The sequence below is a fragment of the Osmerus mordax genome, chromosome 20, assembly GCF_038355195.1.
Source record: "Osmerus mordax isolate fOsmMor3 chromosome 20, fOsmMor3.pri, whole genome shotgun sequence".
NCBI lineage: Eukaryota > Metazoa > Chordata > Actinopteri > Osmeriformes > Osmeridae > Osmerus > Osmerus mordax.
The window spans coordinates 10,509,546-10,536,709 of NC_090069.1; the positions used below are offsets into that span (position 1 = coordinate 10,509,546).

Consider the following 27,164-nt stretch of genomic DNA (forward strand, 5'->3'; position numbering starts at 1 on the left):
TTAAAGTTTTGCGTCGCTAAAATGTAGAAACGACCACCAAGCGCAAGGAAGTCGCAGAAAGGTTAAGGGAGAAAAAGATTTAAAAATCTACAGGCGAATGCCACAAAATGTGCAAACATTTCGAACATGTTTGGGGGGGCTTTAGCTGCTTCAACATCAGCATTACCTGTAGAGGAAGGAGAGGTGGCTGGCTCAGAGAGGCAGAAACATACTGACAGGGTCAGGGAAGAAGCCGAGGAGTAGGAGAGTGATAGGAGCGAGTGAGGAAAAGATGGAAGAAAGAGTAGTTGACGACGTGGTAAGGATTAGGCAAATTAACTCTCAGGAAGGGAGGGAGGCTGTGTGTATGTTATGTGCGCCTTACGTCATAACTGCAAAAATCCAATAACATGAATAATACTGAATGAAGTACTGAAGGGGAAGATTATGGGAATATACCACACAAAATAAATGATCTAGCTAAATTGGAGGACACAGTACTACTAGGTTACCCTATTTTAACCACTGCGGCCACCAAGCATAGGTAAAATGGTATCAAAAGGTATCTGTATGGTAATAATCCAGTGCTGTTCAGAGGGCCATGCAGCTTTCCACTGTTACTTGTACGAGAGTATGGACATTGTGTACTATATGGCCTCCAAATCGTCAATAAAAAGTGAGTGAATACACTGCTTCTCTTGTATTGATGCTCTTTTCCAGGGTATATACTACTCTCAGCAAAAAATACTCTAAAATACCATAAATATACAAATCATAACTCTAAGAATTAATTATTTATTTAGTGTAAGATCAACAGATATGTCTTGAGACCCCTCTTGAAGGATCCAAAACTATCACATGAACGCAGAACAATAGGCAACTCATATCATAGAATGCACGCATATTTTAAGAGGACTGTCTGCAGGGAATGTGTCTGACCAATCACGGTGGGTGTGGGCCGCCTTGGCCAAAAATGCCAGGGCCGATTTGTTGTCCCAGTCCAGCCCTGCTTCACATCTCTCTGGATCCATTGTTCCAAAACTGAATGAACTGACTTTGGCCCTTTTATCTATCTATTGAAGGTCCTGATTGGTATGTTATACATTTTGACTCTTAGTGTTTCCACCTGGGTAATTGTGTGCTAATTGTGCCCAAGCTGTGCTGACATGAGTGAACAATATTGAATGCTAGTGATTTCTAATTGACCACATGGTGTAGGCAATTAGAAATTAAGGGATCTGTGTGTAGAGTTTTTCAGTGACCGTTCAACAAATCTGACTCGTGTCAAAACAGGGGAATCGTGTTCATAGTTTAGGGATATGGGTTTGTGTTTTTTAATAAATGGGATTATGGTTTTGACATTTTAGTTCAAAAGCCTGGTTATAGTGTTTAAGCAATCCAGAAAAACTGTAATATTCCTCTTTAGATCCCCAGCTATCAGCCTCTTGAATCCAGCCCTGCCTTGCTTTCTGTTCAACTCAGTGAGGAGAACATGTGTATAGGAAACAGCCTTTTAGCTACCACATACAGCAGATCCAAACAAAGCCATTTTGTCTCCCAAATACACTCTCCTTCTCTCTGTCTCTCTCACACACACACCTACTGTATCAATTCACATTCACATTTTCTCACAAGCACAGTCTCAATCACTTTTGTTCTCTTTCACTCAGAGAGGAGGCGGCCAGGTGGAAATGTACCTTTTCTAGAGATTATAGGAGGGGATTTGGATGAGTAGCAGGATTTATACTGGAGCCAAGTTTTCCTGCAGGGGTGTGTGACGATTATTTGTGTTAAGTTTCAGGAATCTTCAACTGGTTTAATGGATTGTGGACAGTGTCATATAATGCTGGACTCTTTTCATGGCTTCTGGTTCTATAAGTGATTAATAGACACAGACAACTGACCAAGACTGACCACAAAATAGGAGGGACTTAAATACTAAACCAAACAAGACCAGGTGAAAGCAACAACGCTAAGGAGAACATCAACAGACATTCAACAAGACAGATGAACCTAACACAGAACACAGGAACACAGGGCAGGCCGTGGGCATGGCAAGTATAGACCATGCTTATACTTTTACCGTTTTTTTTAATTGCTAAAACACGAAACCCCATTCTCTGAATCAAATGTTCAGTGGCCTTAACCCATTTCTCGAATCAGTCACTCTTTTGGCAAAACTCTAAACACATTCTCACTGACTAAACATTTTTTACACTGTGATGCACTTGTGTTGCATAATGGTAAACACAGGCGGCAAACAGTAAAAACAACTACAGCACTGTCATCTTTGAAACACAATGACAAAAAAAAATTCACACTTGTTTCAAATGATGTGATCCTCTGGCCGGTCCCAGTACAAAGACGTGCTGGTGGGGCATAATAACCGTAAATCTCACATTGACTTTGCAGTTGCACATTTTAGTTTACTGTTAAATAATTTTCATTTAGAGTTGTCTTTGTTCTTTGGGATTTTGCAGTTGGACTACTGTATTTTCATGCAAGTGCTGAATATAAAGATATACAATACTGTATTACTTAAAGTGCTTACAGTATGCAATTTATTCACAGTACTACAGTAAGTTGTGATGTTATACTTTCTTTATTGCAAAATGTGTGTTTTTTTGTGTTGTGTCAAATGATTGATCCATAGTATTTATATATTGATTTTCTGTGTTCATGATCTGAAAGCATTGTTTGATTTTGAGCACAGGTTAAATGGGTTAGGGACGACTGTTTGATGTTGCCAGAACAGTCAGAGGTTTTGGAAATGTAGTTTGGAAGATTTGGTTTTGTGTTTACAGTTTTGAGAAAATGGGTACCCATTTCAAGAAATGTGTTATAGCAATTGTGAAAAACTGTAACATGTTTTTCTACTGATGACACACCACAGAAAGGTGTAAAAACAGGGCTCTTTTCTACAATGCAATACTATAACCCAGCCAGAAAAGAAGACGGTGTTAGATTCAATTTGTTTATCTTGAAAGCCATCTGTTAGCCCTGCGCAGTGTCATTATTGGATCGCTATAGAGTCATTGTGTTTTGGATCACTGTCCCTGGCGCTCAGAAATGTAATAACCCTGTTGAAGCTCTTTAAGTGTGGAAGCGTAAATAACATTTATTGTGTTCCTACCTCTAGGTTGCAATCCACATTTTGTGAAAAACATTTACTTGACAAACTTCAGTTGCTCAAAAAATTAAACAGAAACAGGAGGAAAATAGCTTTAACCCTTGTGTTATCTTCAGGTCATTGTGACCCTTCAGTCATTTTGACCCCCCCACGTGTTGCGACAACTTTACCTCATACAAAAATAAAGTGAAGCATTTTCTTTTAACCGTCTGGCTGTCTCATACCCCCCACAGCGCAAAGGTTAAAAGAAAAGGCTTTTTATTTGTTTTTGTATTGGGTAAAGTTGTCGCAGCACAACAATGGGTCGTTGTGAACCTTCGGGTCATTGTGACCCGAAGGCAGCACAAGGGTTAAACTTGCTTTTCCCTGTGTGATTTTGAAAAAAATTAAATACTGGCTGATAAAACACACGTATCTAGGTTAAGTCAAGAAAGCAGGATCCTGGAATTTGATCCGGTGCGAAGATGTTTATGCATTTTTATATTTTTCTCTTTACTTAGCGGAAATGAACGGCACTCGGCGCTTCTAATGATAAACACAAAAACAATCACACCCTGTGAAAAGGTCTAGAATCTTTAAAGGTAGATTTCTCTGCTACAACATTCTAGGTTTACAACATTCAGATACGCGTATCTTCTCCAACAACTCTTATTTATTTGAGATTCTGTGCTGCAAGTGATTTCATGCTGGAGGAAATGTGTAATTAAGAAAATAAAATTATGGAATTTCATCTTCTTCCCCAGGCTATGTTTAGTGTCAACGCAAGCCTTGCCAGACCAATGCATCTCATCCTCACAACAGACTCAAAAGACACAAAAGGCATTCATGTTGCCATCAACGCGAATGAAAACGTCAATTTTTCTGTGAGTACTTGACTACTTTTCTTTCAAATAGATCATCCTTTGTCTGCATTTTTTTTTCTTTCGTAGAATGCAAAGGATTCTGAATTGCAGGCATCACAAACTCTGAAGATAAATGTCAGTTTTTTTATGCTTATCAAATTAAACAAATTAAACATATCAACAGAAATGGGTTTCATAAGTATGGTGAGAGTTTTTCTGACTTTTAAAGTATTCTACTCTTGCCATTTGAGCAGCTCCCTTGTTTGGACTTGAGAAGGCTATACATCCTAAACTGCCTCTTGCTAGCTCCAGAAGGGTCTCTAAAACAAGATCAGCTGTTTGACAGGGACCCAACCGCAGCTGTGCAACACTCGAAGCCAGTTTAGAGGAGCAATTAGCCTTGTTTATTTGGCTTGACAGTACCCAAAGGGTCTGTATTTCTGTATTTTACATCAGCACACATAATACAAACAATTGCTTATGGACCCTCAAGAGTGGCCGGAAATAAGGATCCAAAGATATATAATATATTATAATAAGGATGTCAGGGCATGTTCATCTTTAAACTTCAATACTAAGTATATTCCAAATTATATTTACAGCTCACGTGTGAAGACAAGTGCAGCTTAAAAACTTCTGATAGTTTTTGTCACAGATAAATATTTTTTTACATAAAGCATCCATCTCCACTTTCTGAGTGAGGCTTTTGTTATTGACTGTAGTCTCAAAGTGAGATGAAGACCTTTCTTCCATGCTAAAAGGTCTGTATATCAAAGTATTTTTCTAATGGACTGGAGTCCATTCCTTTAGTTCTTTTCACATTGAAAAAGCATACTTCTCTTTCAAGACATTTTCAAGATTTTTTCAAAGCCAGTTACTGTTTTATTATGATCTTCTTACCATGTCTACCATCTATGATGAAAACCATGTCTACCATCTACATTGATGACAAATTAACCATACCATGTATACAGCACTGTCAGCTCTCATGGAATGCATGATTACATCCTGTTAAGATGAAGAACATGAATATAGAAAGGGTATGTTTTTTCTGAGTCTCAGGAAGTGCATCAAGACATGACAGCTTGGTTGGAGACCAGTCCAGCAATAAGTCCCTTCCAAGACTGTGTGTGTGACAGCCAAAAGGCCATCAACCTGTCAAAATTCTACAACTGTTTGCAGCTTGCCCCTTGAGGTCGGAAACTGAACTGGCCTTTGTCAATCTGTCATTCATTTCCGTGTTGGTAGTTGGTGACTATTTCATTAGAATGCTTTTTGTAGCTCTTTAATCATTCAGCAACATTTATTATAAAGGATGTCACACATGTTGCGGGTTATAATGTAGCTGGTCTATAAATATGTAGCCCAGGGCTTAAATTATTCGGGCCCTGTGCCGGATGTCCGGCTTGCGGCCGTGAGGGAAAAAAAAAAACATTTGGAACTTGCGGTGAAATATTTTCTATTCAATTGATTTCACCTACCAATCATATGAGACAAACGCAGCTCTAACTAACGTTACAAGCCTATCAGAAGCGGGGCGGGTCCTGGCAACACACTATGATTGAGATCCATACGTCACGTTAGCGTTGTCGGAGAAAGCAAGTTCATGAAGCCTGGGTATGATGTCCTACCCATAAAGGACTCAAAAATAAATGGCGCTGGACGTGGATAGAAGAAGGGAGAGACGGCGAGCCTTTTGGCAGTTGGTGCTAGAAACTGAGAGAGCCTGGTGCTTGTCTCTGCATGTTTTGCTCAAGGAAGCTACTATATGCCAGACCTTGCCAGAGTGACCGTGTCTGCGACTTAAAAATAAGTTTGTCCACATTTATTGCGGAACATGACTTGTCATTCACAATTTCGCCGCCACTGGTCACCCTGTGTAGAAAATGTTAACATACAGCCGTAATACTAGAAAATAAATGGTGTCATTGAAGGTAACATCAACATCAACTCTGGTTATCAACATTGTATTGTCGACTAACAATGATCACATCGTTGTCCCCAGTCAGAAGTTTAAACACACAGGGACATCCTAAACATTCAATGGTCTGATAGATCCAGTTATCCAGGCAAAACATTTTTTGTTCTTCATTTATTGTCAGGGCACAGTCCAAGTAGGCCTATTGCAAATATGAGACAAGTGCCACTTGTTTGGAAATTCAAAAGTGTCTTCTGAAATGTATCCTTTTATTTATCCAGGTCCCAGTGTGGATCGCGGGTTTACACATGAGCAGTAGCGAATTATGTGTGCAAACAAAATTAGCATTTGATAAATCAAGTTGCCGGCCTATCTATAACAACTACCCAGCTAACACAGTTACGTTGCCGCAACGTCACTCGATGACCAAACATACGTTGCCGCAACATCTTTGGCGACGTTGTGGGACCGTGCATCTGTGGGACGCCAGAAGGTAACCGCAACGTAATCTTGTGACGTTGCCAGTCCGTAACCGCAACCTCCTAGCAACGTAATTTTCTGACGTTGCCAGTCCGTAACCGCGACCTCCTAGCAACGTAATTTTCTGACGTTGCCAGTTCATAACTGCAACGTTAATTAAGTAACCTATATTTCTCAATTCTACTGCTTATATTGGGGCGGTTCATATGCAGACCTCATTAGCCCCAAATGCTACTTGTTATTGTATAATAGGCTACATGGTAGCCAACTTTAGGAGGAATATGTTTGTGTGGTGTGTAGCCTAACTCAAGCTAATCATAAACAAGGCAGCATTTCCATGTAACATTCAGTCATTTTATTTCAAACAAAGTGCCAAACAGTGAATTAAAATCTTCTGCCAGTCCCCGCTACAGGTCGTGTCTGTTGGCCCTGACAATGAAGCACAAAATAAGTTAGTGTCCTATCAACATAATTGCATGTGTGAAAGGGGCTATACAAGTCATTAAAAAAAATAACATTTAGAATAATATACATCATCAAAAAAATATTATGGGATTCTAGTTTTGTCACATAGCCATGTGAAAGGTTGGATATGGAAGCTGCAATCATGATTCATTCACCTGGCTTGTTTTGAATGGGCTGGCGGGGCGTGTTTGAGTGTCTCCGCTATGAGGATCTCCACAGCCTTCTCTCCCAGTCCCGTCTTCCACTTCATCACAGCGTCTGCAATTAGAAGTCATGAACTTATTATTAGCACCAATTTGAACGTTGAATGGTGCGTGTAAGCCATAGTTCATGACATCACAAAACACCTACCACTCTCTTTCGGAACTCCAGCACCTTAAGGCGCTCCTCAAGGTCTTGGAGTTCAGCCTGTGTTTGGGCCACCTGTAGGTCCATCACTGGCACCTCTTCAGTGTCTGCCCTGTAGTCGCCTGAATAGGTGAGCCTCTCGCTGGTTCTCCTCCAATGTCTCCACCTTCCGGAGCATAACCTGTAATGTGTCTGTCATTAAAGACAAGTAAAACAAGTTTACAAGAGTTAGCATGATTGGCATGCACTGTGGTTCTTCTAGATTAGCTGTAAGATTGATGTAAATGAAAAATGTTACCTTGAATGGTTGTATACAAAGCATTAGTATGACAACATTTGTTGTTTTGACAAATATGTATCCCCGTAGTTTAAGTACATAGTATTAGCATATTGATATTAAAGGAGTAGCATCGCACATGTGATCGTTCGAAAGCAGGGCCCCACAGCCCTTACAAAAAAAAAGTATACTACAAGTGTACTAAACATTGGATAGTACACTTTTAGTTCACTTTTGATATACTTTTAAGAAGTATACTTAGAAAATAGTTCACTTTTGATATACTTTTAAGTATGCTTTGAAAAAAGTTCACTTTTGATATACTTATAAGAAGTATACTTGGAAACAAAAAATGGAGTAGGATGTAGGATGTAGGCTACGTTTTCTTTTATTATACAGAAAAAACAGTCAAAATTATTTTAAAGTACATTACAAGTTACATTTTTTAGATCCATCTTGTATATTCTAATTATTCATGTCTAGGAAAATATATTATGCATTGCACATTGAATCTTTTTTGTTACTGAAGCTGTAACCTTAATTACGGCCAAAACATTTTGAAGCCCTATACTCTTATACGATACTAATAATTATCAATTGGAGTATTAATGGAAAAAACAAAACAAAATAAACTATTTGAGAAAGAAGCAGACAGAAGGGTTGCATTATGCATTTGAAGGTTATACTGTCAAACTGACTGAAAAACAAAATAACAATGTGAAAAAATTTAGATAGCGTGGCTCATTGGCTGGCCAATTCCCATGATGCAAGGCGGTAAATAGTGTTAAAATTTGCTGATAAATTTGCGGTTTGTTCGAAATACAAATGTAACTTCGTGAATTTCGTTTTTTTATTGTGTCTGCTTAGAATGTAGTGTTTTGTTGCATGGTAATTGTCATTGTTGTGCTGGTTTACCATTGTAACCTGAGTTAAATGACGTTTGATAAGAAGAGCTGGATTAACGCAACATGAGACCATACGCAGGAATTAGCTTCTTTCATCTTATAATAAGTGTCACTTGGCGAGGGCCCCCGTTCTCGTCAAGTGATGCAAGATCGGTGGCGTTGGAGGGGCCCCTAAACATATAAATATTATAGTAAATCATAGTAAATGGACATTTATTAAGTTTACTTTTTGAAGTACTTACATTAATTGAAAGTTCACTTGAAAGTATTCCAAAGTATATTTTGAAATTCTTTAGGAAGTATACTTCATGAACTGAAAGTGCACTACACAGGTTACTTTAGAGTATTCAAAGGTATACTTTGAAGTACTTTAGGAAGTATACTTCATAAACTAAAAGTGCACTACACAGGCTACTTTACAGTATTCAAAAGTAAACTTCAAATACACTATAAGTGTGCTTTAAAGTGTACTAAATGACCTAAAAAGTGGGCCAATTCAGTTTACTTAGTACAAAAATAGTATATAAATAAGTACGCTGCTAGTATACTTTAGGTACCATGATAATAGTATACTTTTTATACTTAAGTAGGCTATACTTACAAATTAAACTTGAAGTATATTTCTTTTTTGTAAGGGAGTGTAGCGTCGCACGTGTGATTCTGAACATTCCAACCAGAATTTTCCGATTGACAAAAACTATATGACAAACGCTATAGTATGGCTTCAAAATGTACAATTACTAGGCTAACAAGTAACACTAACAGGTAGTAGCATTGCTACGAGTATTATGCTAGGTTATTGAAAGGTTGGATATGGAAGCTGCAATCGTGATTCATTCATAGGTTGCTAGGTAACGGAAGCTAATTAAAGCTACCTAGATGTCGTTTTGGAAAAATAACTCACTCTGGTGGAAGCGTCGGAAATATTTAGAACTCACGCATCTAAAGGTTCAAACGAATAAACTCATCCAAAAACAGATGTCATGTACAAATTGGAAGAATTAGTGACATGATACTTTTATAGACGCCATTGCTGTGCATGCCATCCCTTACAAAAAAGAAGTATACTTCAAGTTTATTTTGTAAGTATACTTAGTATAAAAAGTATACTATTATCATGGTACTTAAGAGTATACTAGCAGTGTACTAGCAGTGTACTTATTTATATACTATTTTTGTACTAAGTAAACTGAATTGGCCCACTTTTTAGGTCATTTAGTACACTTTAAAGTACACTTATAGTGTATTTGAGGTTTACTTTTGAATACTGTAAAGTAGCCTGTGTAGTGCACTTTCAGTTCATAAAGTATATTTCCTAAAGTACTTCAAAGTATACTTTGGAATACTCTAAAGTAACCTGTGTAGTGCACTTTCAGTTCATGAAGTATACTTCCTAAAGTACCTCAAAGTATACTTTGCAATACTTTCAATTGCACTTTCAATTAATGTAAGTACGTCAAGAAGTAAACTTCATAAATGTCAATTTACTCTGATTTACTAATATTTAAATGTTTAGGGGCCCTTCACACGTCGCTGATCTTGCGTCACTTGGCGAGAACGGGGGCCTTCGCCAAGTGACACCGCAGAGTCCTTAGCTGAAAAAGCTAATTATTGTGTATACACTAATGTTGAAATAATCCAGCTCCTCTTATGAACCGTAACACTCATTTAACTAATGGTTAAAATGGTAAACCGGCACAACAATGACAATTACCACGCAACAAAACACTACATTCTAAGCAGACACATTAAAAAAACGACATTCATGAAGTTACATTTGTACTTCGAACAAACGGCAAACTTATCTGCAAATTTTTACATTATTTACCACCTTGCATCATGGGAATTGACCAGTAGTTTTTTCCACTTTCAAGCATGTCTTCTGCTTACATTTTTGTCATACGTTCGTTTTAGCCTACATCCGCGAACTAAATAGAATGAATAGACTCATCCTGGGCATTGCATAATGCCAGGATGCATTTGTCTTTGTTTGACCTGGTAAACAGTGAATTACATGCAGTTTTTTATCGATCGCATACTTAATCAATGGATTTGGTCCCTCAATTTCCCTTCAATGTATAGTCTTCTCAAGTCAAGTTACCGTCAACATTCCAAGCATTCCAATGCTTACACAGCTCTTTCACCACCTCAAAAATAGGCCTACATTTCCTTTAGCTATCTAATATGGTATGGGAGTATGGTATGGGATATGGGAGTCAGGTGGCTGAGCGGTTAGAGAATTGGGCTAGTAATCAGAAGGTCGCTGGTTTAATTCCCGCTGGTTCGATTCCCGGCCGTGCCAAATGATGTTGTGTCCTTGGGCAAGGCCCTTCACCCTACTTGCCTCGGGGGAATGTCCCTGTATTTACTGTAAGTCGCTCTGGATAAGAGTGTCTGCTAAATGACTAAATGTTAATATGTTGTAGAATACTAATTTACTAATTTATTGTAACTCACTTGACTCATTTATACCTTTTGATATTTCAGAAATGCATTTATTTGTTATGTGTGTCCGCTTTACAAAACATACAAAACAATCCTTTTACCATTAGCCTACAATTATTGTTGCCACTCATATCATAACATACGAATTGCGCTTACCTGTCTACACACAAATGGCTATGTAACGTCACTGTGTCCAATCCCGACCGCCGTAAACTCCTATTGTCCAAACCCAAACGGGGTTAATAACCATAACCCTAACCCTCAGTTTCCGGTCTTTTTGCCAGCATTTTCTTTTGCGATCACCAGCAAAGTGTAAGTAGGATTATTTTAGGCATACAAAACAATATACGTGTCAAATTTCATGAACATATATGGACGTTTACATGTCTAAATAATATAGGAAAGTTACTTTGGCCGAAAGACCACTCGGCAACACTCAGGCGACGTTTGGGCGACGATCTTTACTCTGACAAGTGTGTCTGTGTTGTCATCGTACTGCTACTATGGGTTAGCATATGAGTGTATTTCAATGCTAGCTTAACACTACTTTGTCTAGCCAATGAAAATACACGATCATGTGTGACGTGATCTGTAGTCGAGGGGAGGAAGGGATGGGGGCTAGCAAAGTTTGAGAAGAGTTCAACAAAACATCCAGCAGGTGGTGGTATACAGTCAAATTGAGATTTTCTCGCATAGTTTGGAGATGTTGAAGCGTGATATCTTATTGTGGAGGACATAACTACGTCCCCGGATATGTTGACAGCATTGATGCTCAGTTTGGTGACCCTGGATCAAATTAATATCCCCGTAAAAACAGCAGCGGCGAGTGGTAGGGTAGCGCACGGCTAATTTACCGGCGCCAGCGTCTTTTTACTGTACACTATAATGCATTTGTACACAAGTCACCATTTCACTGGGTTCCTTCATTGGAGACAGTCAGGATGTACATACAAGGAGCAATCAAAGACAGAAAGTAAGTGGTTTTGACCCTTCTTCTAATTTCCTTTGAATGGCTTCCACAAACAGCTGACAGATAGCAAGTCGGAGAATAATATTCCCATTGCAAATGACAGCAATAGGTGCTCCATGCCTGATAAAACACAAATCCTGAGTGACTCTAGTGAGCACAATGATATCAGCATCGGGCTGATACTGTGCTGTCAAATGAGGGTTCTTGGCCAGGTCACTGATAGTGAGGGGCAGGAGAAGCGAGCCTGCCATACTATTTGGTTCACACAAAAGGAAAGGATATCTTTGGATCCAAGCCATAAATGGAGCCTGTGACTCCTTACTGTCATGCAGTATTGACCCAATGGCTGAGCCACAGCTAACTCTCACACTCCAGGGGCCTCATGTATAAAGGATTGCGCAGCTTTCATACCTGAAGATGGCGTACGTCCAAAACTCGAAAAGTACCTACGCACAGAAATATTCACATGTATAAAACCGGTCGTACGCCAGGTCCTGCGCACCTTTCCTTTATAAATCACAATCAACGTGAGATTGACCGCACGTGAACGAGCCACTGACCCCGCCTTGCCTCCTCCCATAAATTAATATGCAGATAGCCTATATATGCGCTCCTGAGGTCATTTCTTTGTCTGAATTAAAATGTCTAAACACAAAATAACAATTTCACAGACTGAGATCGAGGTTCTAACAATAGAGGTGGAGGCGAGAAAATGTGTCCTGTTTGTCGGTCTGTCATCAGGCATTAGCAACATAAAGTCGGCGGAGTAAACTGTCAGCCACATGCGCCCTTTCTTTTTTTTACCTGTAGCACTTTGAGATTTAGCTAAATATAAAGTGCATTACAAATACAATTATTATTATTAAAGGGCAGTAAATGCTGTGGGTTCGGAGAAACGGACCATGGCAGAAATTAAGAAGAAATGGTCCGATGTAAAACTCGAAATTAAGAAACGCGTGGTGGCGCATCGTTACAGCATGATTTCCTGAGTGAATTTGTCGTTCGTTTGACACCCTCAAATTTGACAGAAGTTATTAAGTGTGGCGGATTAAACAGTAGCCTATATAGAGCTAGAATTTCCCATTTGGGTTTTGGCATTTTGATGTGATCATCCACATTAATGGAAAAAAATGAAAATGTGATTTCAATAGTCAACGTCATAGATGTATGACAGTAAGTGGAAACTTTATTTTGTTATGTTTGGTGAGTTTCGGCACTTTTCAGTTAGAATTTGCCATGTTACAGAGCCAGACAAGACTTTGCGGACAGTCCGCACATTTTTCACGTCTGCTCAAAAGTTTCTGTGACAGCCCGCACATTCTCACGTCAAGTAAATCTTTATACATCACACCGTGTGTGTGAAAACCAGCGTACGCAATCTTTTTGTGCGTACGCAACGTTTATACATGTGGCCCCAGAGTCCTGTCAGAGTAGTTCCCTCTGTCATTTGCCGATCAGTTTTTTGTCACTGCCTTGTATCTGTTTCTTGTTCTCCTCGCTCCACCCCTGTCTTAGTTTGTTGTGATCCACCCTTAACCAAAATACACCCTTGAGAGGGACCAATAAATCACATCAAATTTCTTGGCTTTCAGCACAATCCTTTGGCTCAGACACACACACATAATTCAAAAGACCTCTAATATGGCAAGAAAGCATCAATATATTTAATTTATTTTATTTGTCACACTATAACTCTAACCAACCACAAAATACCATACATAGACTTTCAGAAACACATTCAGAAATACATAAGTACACAATGGCAACGTTCCCTTTTCTCTAGAGGCCCCCACCAAAACTCCCCTCACCATAACCCAAAACAAGATGTTCATCTGTGTGCTATCTTGTGGGGAATGTGGTAGGGAAAAACACAAACATGAGACAGTATCTAAACAGATATGGTATCGCTCCATCCATCTCTTGAATATACAGTATATACAGAAATAGTGAGAGATAGATGTTTTCAGCCAAATTATTGAATTCCTTTTTTCCTTCTTTACTTGACTAATAACACTTTTGTAACGGTTAAGTTGTTTTGAAAAGGAACATAAGCTGTTCATTGCCATCTTATTGTCCCCTTCTTCCTCTTGCTTGGGGAGCAGGCGAGGAGGGGGGGCGCTTCATCTAGAGTCCATTACAACCCCCACCACCACCAGAAGGGGGGGAATGATGTCTGATCTTCGGGAAAGGCTGGCTGGATGTATATATTTATACTCTGTGCGGAGCCAGATTCCACAGTCTGACTCCGGCTGACGCACAAAGTTAAAAAGGTCTCATTTCCCCGGCCCCAACTCAGGAAGCGAAGGAAAGACCTTGGCTCCAATGCGGTTGTGCAACCCGGATAGTGGACACTACCATAATAAACATTCCCTTTCAAATGGGCCCAGCTCAGAGAATAGTGGTCAAAAGAGAGAGAGAGAAACAGCGAGAGGGGGATCAACATTCAGGTATGCATATCTTCTTCAACTATTTTCAGATTTCAATGTAAGACACATCATTTGAAATTTTACGATCTGCACTTTCACAATCTGTAAAAATCGGATAAATAAATTGGCCGACTACCGCCCCTTTTCACCAGAGCGTGTCACATAACAAATCCTCCAACATTTATTTTCAGTATTTCAGCCATGTTGAACTTCCAGCTTGTCCGGTCTTGACACAAGTCACATTTTGTGAAATACAATCGAAGCCTTTAAAAACTATTTCAACTCTTAATTTGCAATATCATACTATAATGCCAGGAATCTGTTTGTCTGTCTGACTGTGAGTTTGTGTCTCAATTAGCTTGCGAACCAGGCATTGTATAAAGTTGAAATATGGTAATGGCAATGGCTGAAGACCTAATAAGGACGTGCAGTGAAACGTGTGAAGGATGAAATACAAATATATTTGAGGTGATATTAAAGCCGTAGCTTTTGAAGGAGCAAGGCAGGACACCGCATGTCACAGGCCTGAGGCATGGCTGCCGACTCTCACGCATTGGCCGTGAGACACACGCATTTACATTTACATTACATTTAGTCATTTAGCAGACGCTCTTATCCAGAGCGACTTACAGTAAGTACAGGGACATTCCCCCGAGGCAAGTAGGGTGAAGTGCCTTGCCCAAGGACACAATGTCAGTTTGCATGACCGGGAATCGAACTGGCAACCTTCGGATTACTAGCCCGACTCCCTCACCGCTCAGCCAACTGACTCCCATTTCAACTATTTCACACGCTCTCACGCCAGGGGTGTTTCTACACGGGGGCCTACAGGGGCCAGTGCCCCTGTAAAAATGTCCCTGGCCCCCCCTGTGGCCCCCCCTGACTGACTTTTTTTTTTTTACACGTTTTTCTTCTTCTAGTAGTCATCATGAAACGAAGAAGGGACATTGCAGCCTTTTTTTGCCCAAGTAAATAAAAAAAGTTAGATAAACATATCAAGGTATTGAGAGAGCTGAGGAGCTGGAAGAGGGAGAGCCAGAGCCGTTTCTATGATTTTAATGTAAAGCTAAATTAAAGTATTTAATGTTTAAATATCATTTGTTTCCGTTTTTTATGTGCCCCTCTGATTAAACACTGGCCCCCCCTTGGCCCCCCCAGTAAAATTTGTCTAGAACCGCCACTGTCTCAAGCCACACCTTGTATATCTCACGCTGAAAAGGCAACGCCAACCAAGTACAGGGGCGTGTCCAGGGAGTGGCCAGGGGTGGCACTGGCCACCACTGAAAAGTGATTGGCCACCACTGGTGCCACCCCTGCCATGCGATCGGCTATTTGCTGACAGTCTTGTCCATATGCATGAATACTGGCCAATGAAAAAACATCTAAAATATGTGGTGGCGGGAGTTCAGGTTGAGCGGCATGTTCAACAACCACACTGGAGAAGCATGAGAGAAGAGGCTGTTGATACTAAAGTCGATTTTTCCATGTGTGCTGGGAGATATCCGTAAGGAAACATTCAGAAACTAAACATGAGCTAGAAATTTGTATGACGTTATTCAACACCATGCAGCCCGTTTACTTTCGGTCAGTGTTGGGAACGTTACCGAAAATTTGTAATTAGTTACAGTTACTAGTTACTTATTTCAGAAGTAACTGAATTACTTTACTAGTTACTGCATAGAAAAGTAATTAGTTACAAGGAAAAGTAATGTTTGCGTTACTCTTAATTCCCTGCCTATATTATCAAATTAACACGCACACAGATAGTTATAATAGTTTAGTGTTGCAGTGGCACAGTGTGGGACAAGACAACTGCAGGGCTCTCAACTTTTGAAGACAGGCAAGGGTGACATTTCTCCCCCCCCCCCCCCCCCCTCAAAATTAATTAATTAATTCAGGGGTGGGGAACCTTTTTTCTGCCAAGGGCCATTTGGATATTTATAAAATCATTCGGGGGCCATACAGTATTATCAACTTAAGAATGTGCCTGCTATATTTGGTCAAACATTTAATTAACTCACCCATAATGTGATGGCTGGAACTGCTTCTCGTTGGTGAGGTTTGTGATGTTAGCTGGCACGGATGCAGCCTGCTTTGACAAGGGGTGCATCGAACATTTCTTGGGGGGTATCATGATTACGGAAAGGGATCGTATTATTTTTTATATTGCTAAAATTTTTGAGACCGCTTATCGATCTGAGTGTTAATCAGGCGCGGAGCCATACGTTGTAAACATTCGGGGCTTAAATCAAATCAAATGTATTTGTATAGCCCTTTTTACACGCAAGCATGTCACAGAGGGCTTCACATACGCCCATAGAACTGCCCCTCAACCAACCTAAACCCTCAAGGAAGACAAGAAAAAATTCCCAGAAAAACTCAACAGGAGAAAAAATGGAAGAAACCTTGGGAGGAGCAATTCAGAGAGGGATCCCCTCCTCCAGAGACGGTTGGTGAGAGAGAGGAGCAGAACACAGGCTAAACATAGTCATACAGTGTCGATGGGTTTTGAAACACCAAAATCCATTGTTCAACTTAATAGATGTAGGACAGGACCGGGAGACTCGCGACCAGGTCCAGCGTTGGCCGACCGACGACCAGGCAGGTGCTGACAACTCAAACCCCCCACACCAGAAGGGATGTGTGTGGGGGGGGACAGAGAGAGGAGAGCAGGGATTAGAGAATGCCAGGAGCAGCTAACAGTTACAGTCATAATAGAATGAGATCCCCACCGGTCAAGTGTGGACTGGTGCAGCAATTTAACAGAGAAAAAAATGGGTATTTGATGCAGCCCCACACACCAAGACAGCGACAGCCCCCCTCGGTTGGAACATGAAATCTGTTCCAGGGGAAGAGAACTCTAAAATAAGTTATACTTATAGAATAAGGATGGAAACAACCCGTCCCCCGTTGCCTCCAACTAGTAACATACTTACCTTTAACAGTCGTAGAATTGACTAAACAATAACGTTTTTAACCTAATTTTAAATGTCGAAACAGTATCAGACTCCTTAATTGAGACAGGTAATTTGTTCCATAGAAGAGGTGCTCTATATGAGAACGCCCTACCTCCAGCTGTTTTTTTCTTAATTTTGGGAACCACCAGATAGCCGGCATCTTGAGATCTAAGTGTCCTTGCAGGGCAATAGGGTGCAAGGAGACCGGAGAGGTACAGTGGTGCCAATCCATGCAGAGATTTGTAGGTTAGTAGTAGAACTTTGAAGTCAGCTCTGGCTTGGATAGGGAGCCAGTGTAGAGAGACAAGAGTAGATGTTATGTGATCAAACTTTCTTGTTCTGGTCAATAGTCTAGCAGCAGAATTTTGCACCAGCTGTAAATTTTTTAAGTGGGTAATTGGGAGGCCAGAGAACAACACATTGCAATAGTCCAATCGGGACATAACAAATGCATGTATTAATTTTTCAGCATCATCCTTTGAGAGAAATCTTCGTATTTTAGATGGAAAAATGCAGTTCTGGTAATTTGCTTAATATGGTACTAAAACGAAAGGTCTGGGTCCGTTGTGACTCATACATTTTTTACCAGCTGGCTTTGAGAGACTTTGACGCCATCTAGGTCTAAGGTCAGATTGGAAAAATTATTTCTATATTTTTTAGGACCGAAAATTTGAACCTCGGTTTTATACGAATTTAGAAGAAGGAAATTTGCAGGCATCCAAGCTCTCAACCTAGAAACACATTTTTCCATAGCATGTGGAAATTCTCCAGACTTTATAGACATATATAGCTGAGTATCATCTGCATAACAGTGGAAATTTACCCCAGAGCTTCTAATTATGTTTCCTAAAGGCAGCATATAGAGTGAAAATAACAGAGGGCCTAGAACTGAACCCTGTGGTACTCCGTATTTTACAGTGGAGCTCCTGGATGAGCAGCCATCATAGTGGACATATTGTGATCTATCAGATAGATACGATCTAAACCACTGAAGTGACGTACCAGAAATCCCAACATAGTTCTCCATACGTTCCAAGAGAATCTCATGATCCACCGTGTCAAAAGCTGCACTTAGGTCTAGAAGAACCAGGACAGAGATAGAACCCGCGTCAGAGGCTAACAGTAGATCATTGACTACCTTGGCTAATGCAGTTTCAGTGCTGTGGTGGAGACGAAATCCAGACTGGAGAGGTTCATAAAGCTGATTTGAGGAGAGGTGCTCAGTGAGCTGTTGTGCCACAGCCTTTTCTAAAATGTTGGAGAGAAATGGCAAATTTGAAATTGGCCTGTAGTTGCTAAGAAAACCTGGATCCAGGTTAGTTTTTTAACCCTCGTGCTGCCTTCGGGTCACATGACCCAAAAGTTCATAACGAACCATCGTTGTGTTTACCCAATTTTACCCAATACAAAAACAAATAATTTTCTTTTAACATTCGCAATGTGGGGGGTCAGAGACAGCCCAACGGTTAAAAGAAAATGCTTAACTTTTGTTTTTGTATGCGGTAAAGTTGTCGCAATACGACGGTGGGTTACAATGACTGATGGGTCAGAATGACCCGAAGATAACACAAGGGTTAAGAAGGGGCTTAATAATAGCTTGTTTGAAATCGTTGGGGACTTGGCCAATTACAATAGATTCATTAATAATACTAAGCATGGGTGGTCCAATAATAGGGAGAAGTTCCCTACAGAGTTTGGCAGGGAGGGGATCGAGAAGGCAGCTAGTGGGTTTCGAGGTCTATCAGCTCGATGAACGCTTCCATAGAAATAGGGTTAAAGTGAGTGAGAGCCTCAACATGCAGCATGCTTGGTATAGGGGAAGGTTCAGTGTTGATGGCCACTCCTCCGGGACTAGTTTGTAGTTTGTCCCTTATTGCATAGATTTTTTGGTCAAAGAAATCTCAAGAAATCATTGGGAGAGAGATCTGAACTAACACAGAGTGTACTTTTCTTAGTGAGTTTTGCAACAGTATCAAATAGGAACTTACATTTAGTCATTTTTATTTTTTTTAGTGTTGTGTTTGTTCTTACTAATCAACCTATATATATATATAATATTCTGATCTGGACCTGATGAGGACTTGCTTGTACTCCATTAGGCTGTCCTTCCAGGCCAGGTGGAAAACCTCCAATTTAGTGGTACGCCACTTATGTTCTAGTTTTCTAGTGGACCTCTTGAGAGTGTGGGTTTCCTCTGAATACCATGGAGCCCGTTTCTTGTCCTTTCTTTTCCTTGGTTTGAGAGGGGCAACAGAGTCTAGGGATAGCTGAAGAACCAAATTCAGATCCCTCGTTTTAGTATTTAATGATTTATTTGGGACGTCAAGTGCTTCTAGTGCAGCGGGTAGAATATTAGCCAGTTCCAGAGCTGTGTTTGGGGTTATGCAGCGGCTAGTAGAAATATTCTGAGTGCCTCCAAGGCTCTGGCAGAGGTCCATTTTGAAGGTGACCAGGCAATGGTCAGATAATATAGGATTGTGGGGGTGGACAATGACGTCACTAATCTTGATTCCCCGCATGAGAACTAAATCCAATGTATGCGAGTGAAGATGGGTAGGTTTGGAAACCACCTGAGTGAGACCTGTGGAATACATTAGAGCAGTAAAGGTCTTACTTAAAGGATCTTTTGGGTCATCCACATGAATGTTAAAATCACCCATAATTAAGATGTTATCAGTATATGTCACAAGATCAGCACTAAAATCTGCAAATTCCTCCAGGAAGAGGGAATACGGGCCGGGGGGCCGGTATAGAGTAACTATACAAAATGAGGGAGGGGGGCCAGGAGTAGTAGCATTATTCATTTTTAAAGTAGTTGGTTTCATGCAAATTATTTCAAATGATTTAAAGGTATTTACAGATTTTAGGCTGAGGTTGAAGCTAGCTTTATATATCATAGCAACACCACCACCTTTCTTTGATACACGAGGGATGTGTGAGTACGCAAAATCCGGAGGCGATGCTTCATTCAGGGGGGAATATTCATCAGGTTTTAACCAGGTTTCGGTGAGTCCAATCAAGTCCAGGCCGCATTCAGACATTAGATCATTAATCAAAACGGCCTTTGTAGATAGAGATCTGATGTTTAGGAGCCCAACATTCCAGTATGGGTTTTTGGCTGCTTTAGACGTAGATAATTCTTCTGAGAAGGTGACACTGTCATCAGAAAACTTAGTAGGAAGAGCAACGGGGGAGCAAGGCTGAATACATATTAAATTGGTATAATTCCTAATACTTGAAGGACGAAATTTAGAGAAAGGGCGGGGGACCAACACCGTCTCAATGGGAAAAACGACATCAGCAACCTTACTGACTACACTACAAGCTAGGCTATCGGGCCCCCAACAGCTCACAACATACCTATCAACAAACCTATCAGACTCTCTAAGAGACTGTGGCCCGGCTTGTTCTAGTGAGTGTCAGGCCTGCTCTAGAATAGCTTCAATATTCCTAGACAATAGAAAAGCACCTCTCCAGCTCGGATGGAGCCCGTCACTTTTCAACAAGCCAGGTTTGGCCCAGAAACAAGACCAATTATCTACAAATCCTAAACCCTGTTCTGAACAGAAGTGAGCCAACCAGCGGTTAAGAGAGACAAGTCTGCTGTAGATCTCGTCAATCCCCCTAACAGGTAGTGGACCAGAGACTATTACTCGATGCCGACACATCTTTTGGGCAAGGTCACATGCCCGAGCTATATTAACCTTTGTGACCTCTGACTGCTTTAGCCTAACATCATTGGTGCCGACATGAATGACAATATTCTCATACCTATCATCAGTGTGTGCGCCATGTGCCTTAGCTTGGGCCTTTGCCTTAGCCCTAGTGCTAGCCAGCACCCTTAAATTAGCTTCTATGTCGGTAGCTCTGGCCCCAGGTACACAGTAAACTGTCGCTGGTTGCTCCGATCTAATGTTACAAGTGATGGAGTCACCGATCACTAACGTCTGAGGAGTCCCACTCCCACCATGCTGCAAAGGTGAAACCGGTGGGGCTAATCTTGAGTCCTCCCTAGCGCGAGGACTCCCTGCCAGTGATGTTGCGCTAGTCGCATCTAAAGTTACTAGCATACGTTCTTCCTCAAGTGACTGGACGCGACTCTCTAACAGAGTCAACTTTTCGAGCAAAATGACACATGTAAGACAATGTGAGTGGGTGTGAGACATTATAGTTAACTTACGTTAATAGTTTATGCCAGCCAGGGAAATCTGTCAAGAGCGTTGAGTTGGCTAGTTCAACAGGAACAGTAGTGTCGGGCTCCAAGGAAGAAAGCCACGAAGAAAGCCGCGCCGAGTAAACCTCAAACAAGTTAACCTAGACGCAAAACTGTACGTCCAATACAGAAAATAATGATATTTTCCGTGACCCAAGACTCTGCCGAAACCTAAGATTTGGGCTTAGCCCAAACCAACAACGTATCCTGGGTTTGATGTGCTAGAAAGGAATTCCACCCTTAATGGGAGCGCGCAGAGCGCACAAGCAAAATTTATTGGTACATTGGTACGCAACGCTGCGCGCCTCCACGGTCCTCTTCCACATATTAAAATAGTGCTGCTGCCAACAAATAATGCACCTAATAATATGGTTCCTGCAGTGCCATTGCGTGCCGGACCAAATGATTTGGAAATGAATGGGCCGGACGTTCCCCACCCCTGAATTAATTGCTTTTTACCTGACATCTTTGAAAGGCAGCAATGATTAATGCATCCATGGCCAGGATATAATGATAAAGTATGACATGATTTTAAAAGTGACCTATAACATCGACTATGCAAAACACTTAAATGTATTTAGTGCTAATAAAATTATTAAGCCTATTTGGAAAAATATGTTTATAATGTGACAATATGTCAGTCATCGTGTGATAACGAAAATATGACTAGGCCTACACTCAGGGGCGATTCTAGGATCAGACCTTTAGGGGTGCTCAGCCCCCAATGACAATGTGACATGAATACAGTGCCTTGCAAAAGTGCAAAAACCCCTTGCTAATAACAGGCATGCAAACAGGTCAAGGGTGAAAAAGGTGAGAAGGATACGGCGAACCCCCGACCCTCTAGGGGGGTCTGGGTTCATGGTCCCAATTGATTACATTTTAAAGTTAAACACATGAATCTGGTGCACTTTGAGAGAAAAATTAAGAGGCTAGATCTATGTAGAATCTGTACTCTTGTAAACAATGTCATGTTCGTTTAACCATAAAGACATTTTTTGTATAGCATTGGTTCCAGAGCCAGTTGTAAAGTTGGGAAGCATGGGTAAAATGCTGTGTTGGCCACGGCCACGAATCACTAGGTTACCCATTTTGATTTCAAAAAGGTGAGGAGTTTGCATGCCTTTAAATAAATCCCTAATTTCACTGGATAACAATTCATACATTTATGTATTATTATGTAAAATATTGAATGAATGAAAAAACTAAGGATGTCCCTTTCTTCATGAACTTTTTAATTATTATTCTTTAAAGGGGTGCTTCTTCACCCTTAAAAAAGGTCTAAAATCGCCACTGCCTAGACTACTTGTTCTGTACAGGTGTTGTCAGTGAACAGGCTGTAAAACTGTTGGTTTAGTTACAGACACTCATGAAAAACTGATGCTAATTATCTGGGAAACATTTTCTAACATTTTCTAAGTTGTCATTGTTTGTGTCAAACAAGTTGTGAATTAGTTGTAACATTAAAACAGGAGATCATGACTTACTCTGTCCTCAAAGTGATGCTCGAGCTCCAGTGGTTTCCTCTGTAGGTGAACAAAACTTTCAGAAGACGTTGTAGAATCACGTGAACAATTCCAGGATATGATCAAGCGCGTCTCCCCTGGAGCTTGATTCCTGCCGGTTCCATAGTGAGAGAGGCGCGGCCAGAGAAATTTTGTTTGGGCGCACGGAGGCGTTTTTCCGCGTGAGAAATACAATGTCAGGTGGCTGAGCGGTGAGGGAATCGGGCTAGTAATCCGAAGGTTGCCAGTTCGATTCCCGGTCATGCCAACTGATGTTGTGTCCTTGGGCAAGGCACTTCACCCTACTTGCCTCGGGGGAATGTCCCTGTACTTACTGTAAGTCGCTCTGGATAAGAGCGTCTGCTAAATGACTAAATGTAAATGTGTGGCGGGAGTGCGTGACAAAAGACCGAAATGAGTGACTGTCACGCTCAATGCGTGACACTTGAGAGCCCTGAGTCTAGTAGCTAGGCTAACAAAAACATCTCCGCACAGCTCTTTAGGACAGGGGTGTGGAACCTTTTTTCTGCCAAGGGCCATTTGGATATTTATAAAATCATTCGGGGGCCGTACAGTATTATCAACTTAAGAATGTGCCTGCTATATTTGGTCAAACATTTGGTCAACTGCTGCCAACGAATAATGCACCTAATACTAGAGAGGGTACAATTTCTGGGGAAATTGTAGGGTGTGCTCGCTTGCGTCGGTTGCAGGTGGGTCCGTCCCCTTAAGTTTTTCCCATCTAGTGATATTTTCAAGCATTTAGCCTACTCAAGAACCCCCTTTGAAACAAGCTACTGTAACAACGTTGTCACCGGCAGTATTTCCAATGGAATCACTATTCAAACAGTACCATCTGCTAACTGAAAATATGCCCCCAAAAACGTAAATAAGCTTTACATCTAATTAGGGAGAAATGGCTAATTCAAAAGAAGGCTAGCCAAACTTGACTGAGTGAGGGGACTGTTTTTAAGAGCCGGAAATGAGAATGTTTCTTTTGAAATAAAGTTTAGGCTGTGGCACTGAAGCCAGCGACGCACCACACAAGCTTGAGTTTAAATACATTCTTTAATGTGACATTACTTACTGTACATGCAAGTCTTGATTTGCTTAAATGTACATGTATGATGCTGCTAGTACACCACGGCACGATACGATACTCGCTGTGCAACAGCACATCTATCCACGTTGTATCCATGCGTCGTTGCTAACCTAACAACGTTGTCACCGGCAGTATTTCAGATGGAATCGCGATTCAAACAGTACCATCTGCTAACTGAAAATATGACCCCAACAACTTAAATAAGCTTTACATCTATTTAGGGAGAAATGGCTAATTCAAAAGAAGTTTGCTACGAGCAAGCTGGTTGCGGTGGCTAGCCAAACTTCACTGAGTGAGGGGATTGTTTGAAAGCGCCGGAAATGAGAACGTTTGTATTGACATAAAGTTTAGGCTGTGGCACTGAAGCCAGCGACGCACCACACAAGCTTGAGTTTAAACTTTACATTCTTTAATGTGACATTACTTACTGTACATGCAGGTCTTGATTTGCTTAAATGTACATGTATGATGCTGCTAGTACACCACGGCACGATACGATACTCGCTGTGCAACAGCTAGTGATGTGTCGAATCGTGAATGATTCGTTCATTTTGAACGAATCCTTACAAGGACTCGGGAGTAACGAGTCCTCTCAAAGAGTGATTCGTTCATTTTCTCGTGGCCGCGCATCGGGACTGTTGCATAGGCTCGTCCAAGTAAACAGAAATGATTTGTTCATTTCCCGACTCCCGATGTACCCGTCTTCGGGTACAAGTCTTTGGATCATTTTTCACGTGACCTGCATAGGCTCTGTAGCAGCAGCGGCCGACTCATAGAGGGCGCTAGGGCGCCGCCCTACCACTGCTGCATCACATTCCGACCTGAAACTTAATTTAATAAGACTTAAAAAGAAAATATATATAAAAAAATACGCCCTTTGAAAAAAGAAATCTTCAAGAGAAGCTCAAAGTAAAGGAGCTTGGACCTGATCGGCCTGACATATTAATTCAGCAACAGTCGAATGACAGGGGAAGACACGCCACAGCGTTTTGCACCAACTGGAGACGAGCGATAGAGGATAACCAGCACGTTTGTATTTAGTTAATAGGTAAATACTTTGAATTATCTCTGTATTTACCACCTTGGTACCAATCGGTAATTACCCAATAATACACAAAACAAACCCTTTATTTTCTACGTAAATACCTAGTACTTAATGGACTGTAAAAAGAAGGGTTACCAGAAAGGTAATTAATAAAAGTGTCCTAACTACCTAACTGAAAATGCATCCATATACAAAATACATGAGGTGTCACTCGTTCCTAACCTAGTGTGTTAACAGAGGTTTGCTACATGATGGGGTGTATGCCCATGGGCAGCTTACCTCCTCCAAAGCCCCTGTGTGAACCAAAATGAAACGAATGAAAAGCACAATACCGTGTGTTGACGTAACTAAACTAAACACAAACGAGGGGACGATACAAACACTGACAACTTAACCAAAATCATTCTATTTAGTCTGTATATGTAAGCTAAAACGAACATGTTACAAATGTTACATGTTACAGAAGGCATGCTTGAAAGTTGACAATACAATTTGTGAAACATTATATTTAAGGGTACTTAACTCAAGACCAAATCTGCCGATTCACTACTTGGTGATTAGGAGGGGGGCTGGGATATTACACTTTTGACACGGCTGTACTGAGGACCCTAACGCATGACACACACACACGTTGGTCTGGATGTGCGTTGAACTTTATTTGAGAGACGGGGAGGACGGTTGAGGGTAGCTGGTGGATGGTGGAGCGGGGTACCGATAGGAGGAATGGCAGATTGGAAGCGGTGCTCTGGTGGTAGATAGGAACAACACAAAAACAGGCGTAGACGAATCAAACACGGAAAGCCAGGAAAACAGACGGGGGGTCGGTGATTCAACAAACTGGCGAGTAGTGGATGACAATCCAGGGTTTAAGAACTCTGGTGTTGATGAGGGAATGAGCCACAGGTGAGTTGAGTTACCGGGAGGGAGTGAAGAAAGGGAATGGATGACTGGACCTGGAATAAACAGATGGAACAGACTACAACCCGGCCTGGCTTAGGCCGGGGACATGACACTTTGTACAGACAAACACATCCTACATATGAAACATTACTGCTATTATAGGCTGACCGACTTATATGGGAACTGCGCTAGAAAGATAGCCTACTGGAGTTGGGAAATAGGAATAGAGTTTGCTTCTGTTATAACATAAATCAGATGAATGGGTCGTTATCCAGCTCTGCAGAAGCCTTCTTATGACCATTCATTTGAATCAGGTGTGTTGGAGCAGGGAAACATCTAAAACATGCAGGACAGGGGAGCCCAACGACCAGGGTTGGGAACCACTGACATAAATAACACACATTACAGGTTTCTCATGTGGCCCCTTTTAGAAATTAATTGTCCACCCCTTTTCTAGACCATCTTAAAGGGGTAATTTACTGATTTTATAGGGTATTTCAGACTGTTCCTTAAGGTCTCCGAATAGGGTATGTAACATTGGTTGGGCTGAAAATGGCCGGGTGCTGTTCTATGAACCCTAATGCACCCTGTAAAATAGCCCTGGAATAAAACGAGAGGTTTTCTCCCTTTTATGGTATTCTCATGAATATATAGATGAGTTGCTCGCTGATTGGTTGGTTTACAACAAGTGAAGCTGCAGAGCAAAGTCAACGCAACACGGCCAGCAGCACTCACTGAAACATTGAAGGTGGAGACTTGAAATAAAAATGTACAAATAAATCTATTGTGTCTACACAACACTGTTTTCGACAGATTGACTAGATATCAGTTGAAATGATAAGGTTAGTTGTTTCCACTTCTGTTGTCGAAGAAAATGGGATCGACTTAGGTGGGTAATACTAGCCTGGTCCTAACCAGACCCTCGTACATTTCATTTGTACAGATGGGTCTGGGATCGCTCCATTGACAAGTGTTAACTTCCTTGAAGGCGGGTACTCTGTTGAAGTTTAAGACTATTGGATCTGCCCAGAGCCACTCTGATCTGCCATAACCAATCACTAGCGTTCGCCTTAGCCAACTCTTTCACCACGGAGCTGGTAAATCAAGCTTTTCCCGAACCCTGTGGGGAGGAGGGCCACAACATCATGACCACCAACAAAACTCGGCAAGGATTGTTCTTGCTCCGGCTTTATCTTATGGATATTCGGCAGCGTTGCCACAACCGCAGAATAGCTTCGCTCGCATCTTTCTCCACCG

At 41.1% G+C, this 27,164-nt stretch overlaps 1 protein-coding gene across 1 annotated transcript in view; it reads left to right on the forward strand.

Annotated features, from left to right (window-relative positions):
• The window catches only part of eng (endoglin), a 117,176-nt gene that overhangs the window by 33,448 nt on the left and 56,564 nt on the right, over positions 1-27,164 (forward strand). Inside the window, exon 4 of the mRNA XM_067258118.1 lies at positions 3,853-3,972. Coding sequence (XP_067114219.1) covers positions 3,853-3,972 — 120 coding nt within the window. The remainder of the gene's footprint in view (positions 1-3,852; positions 3,973-27,164) is intronic.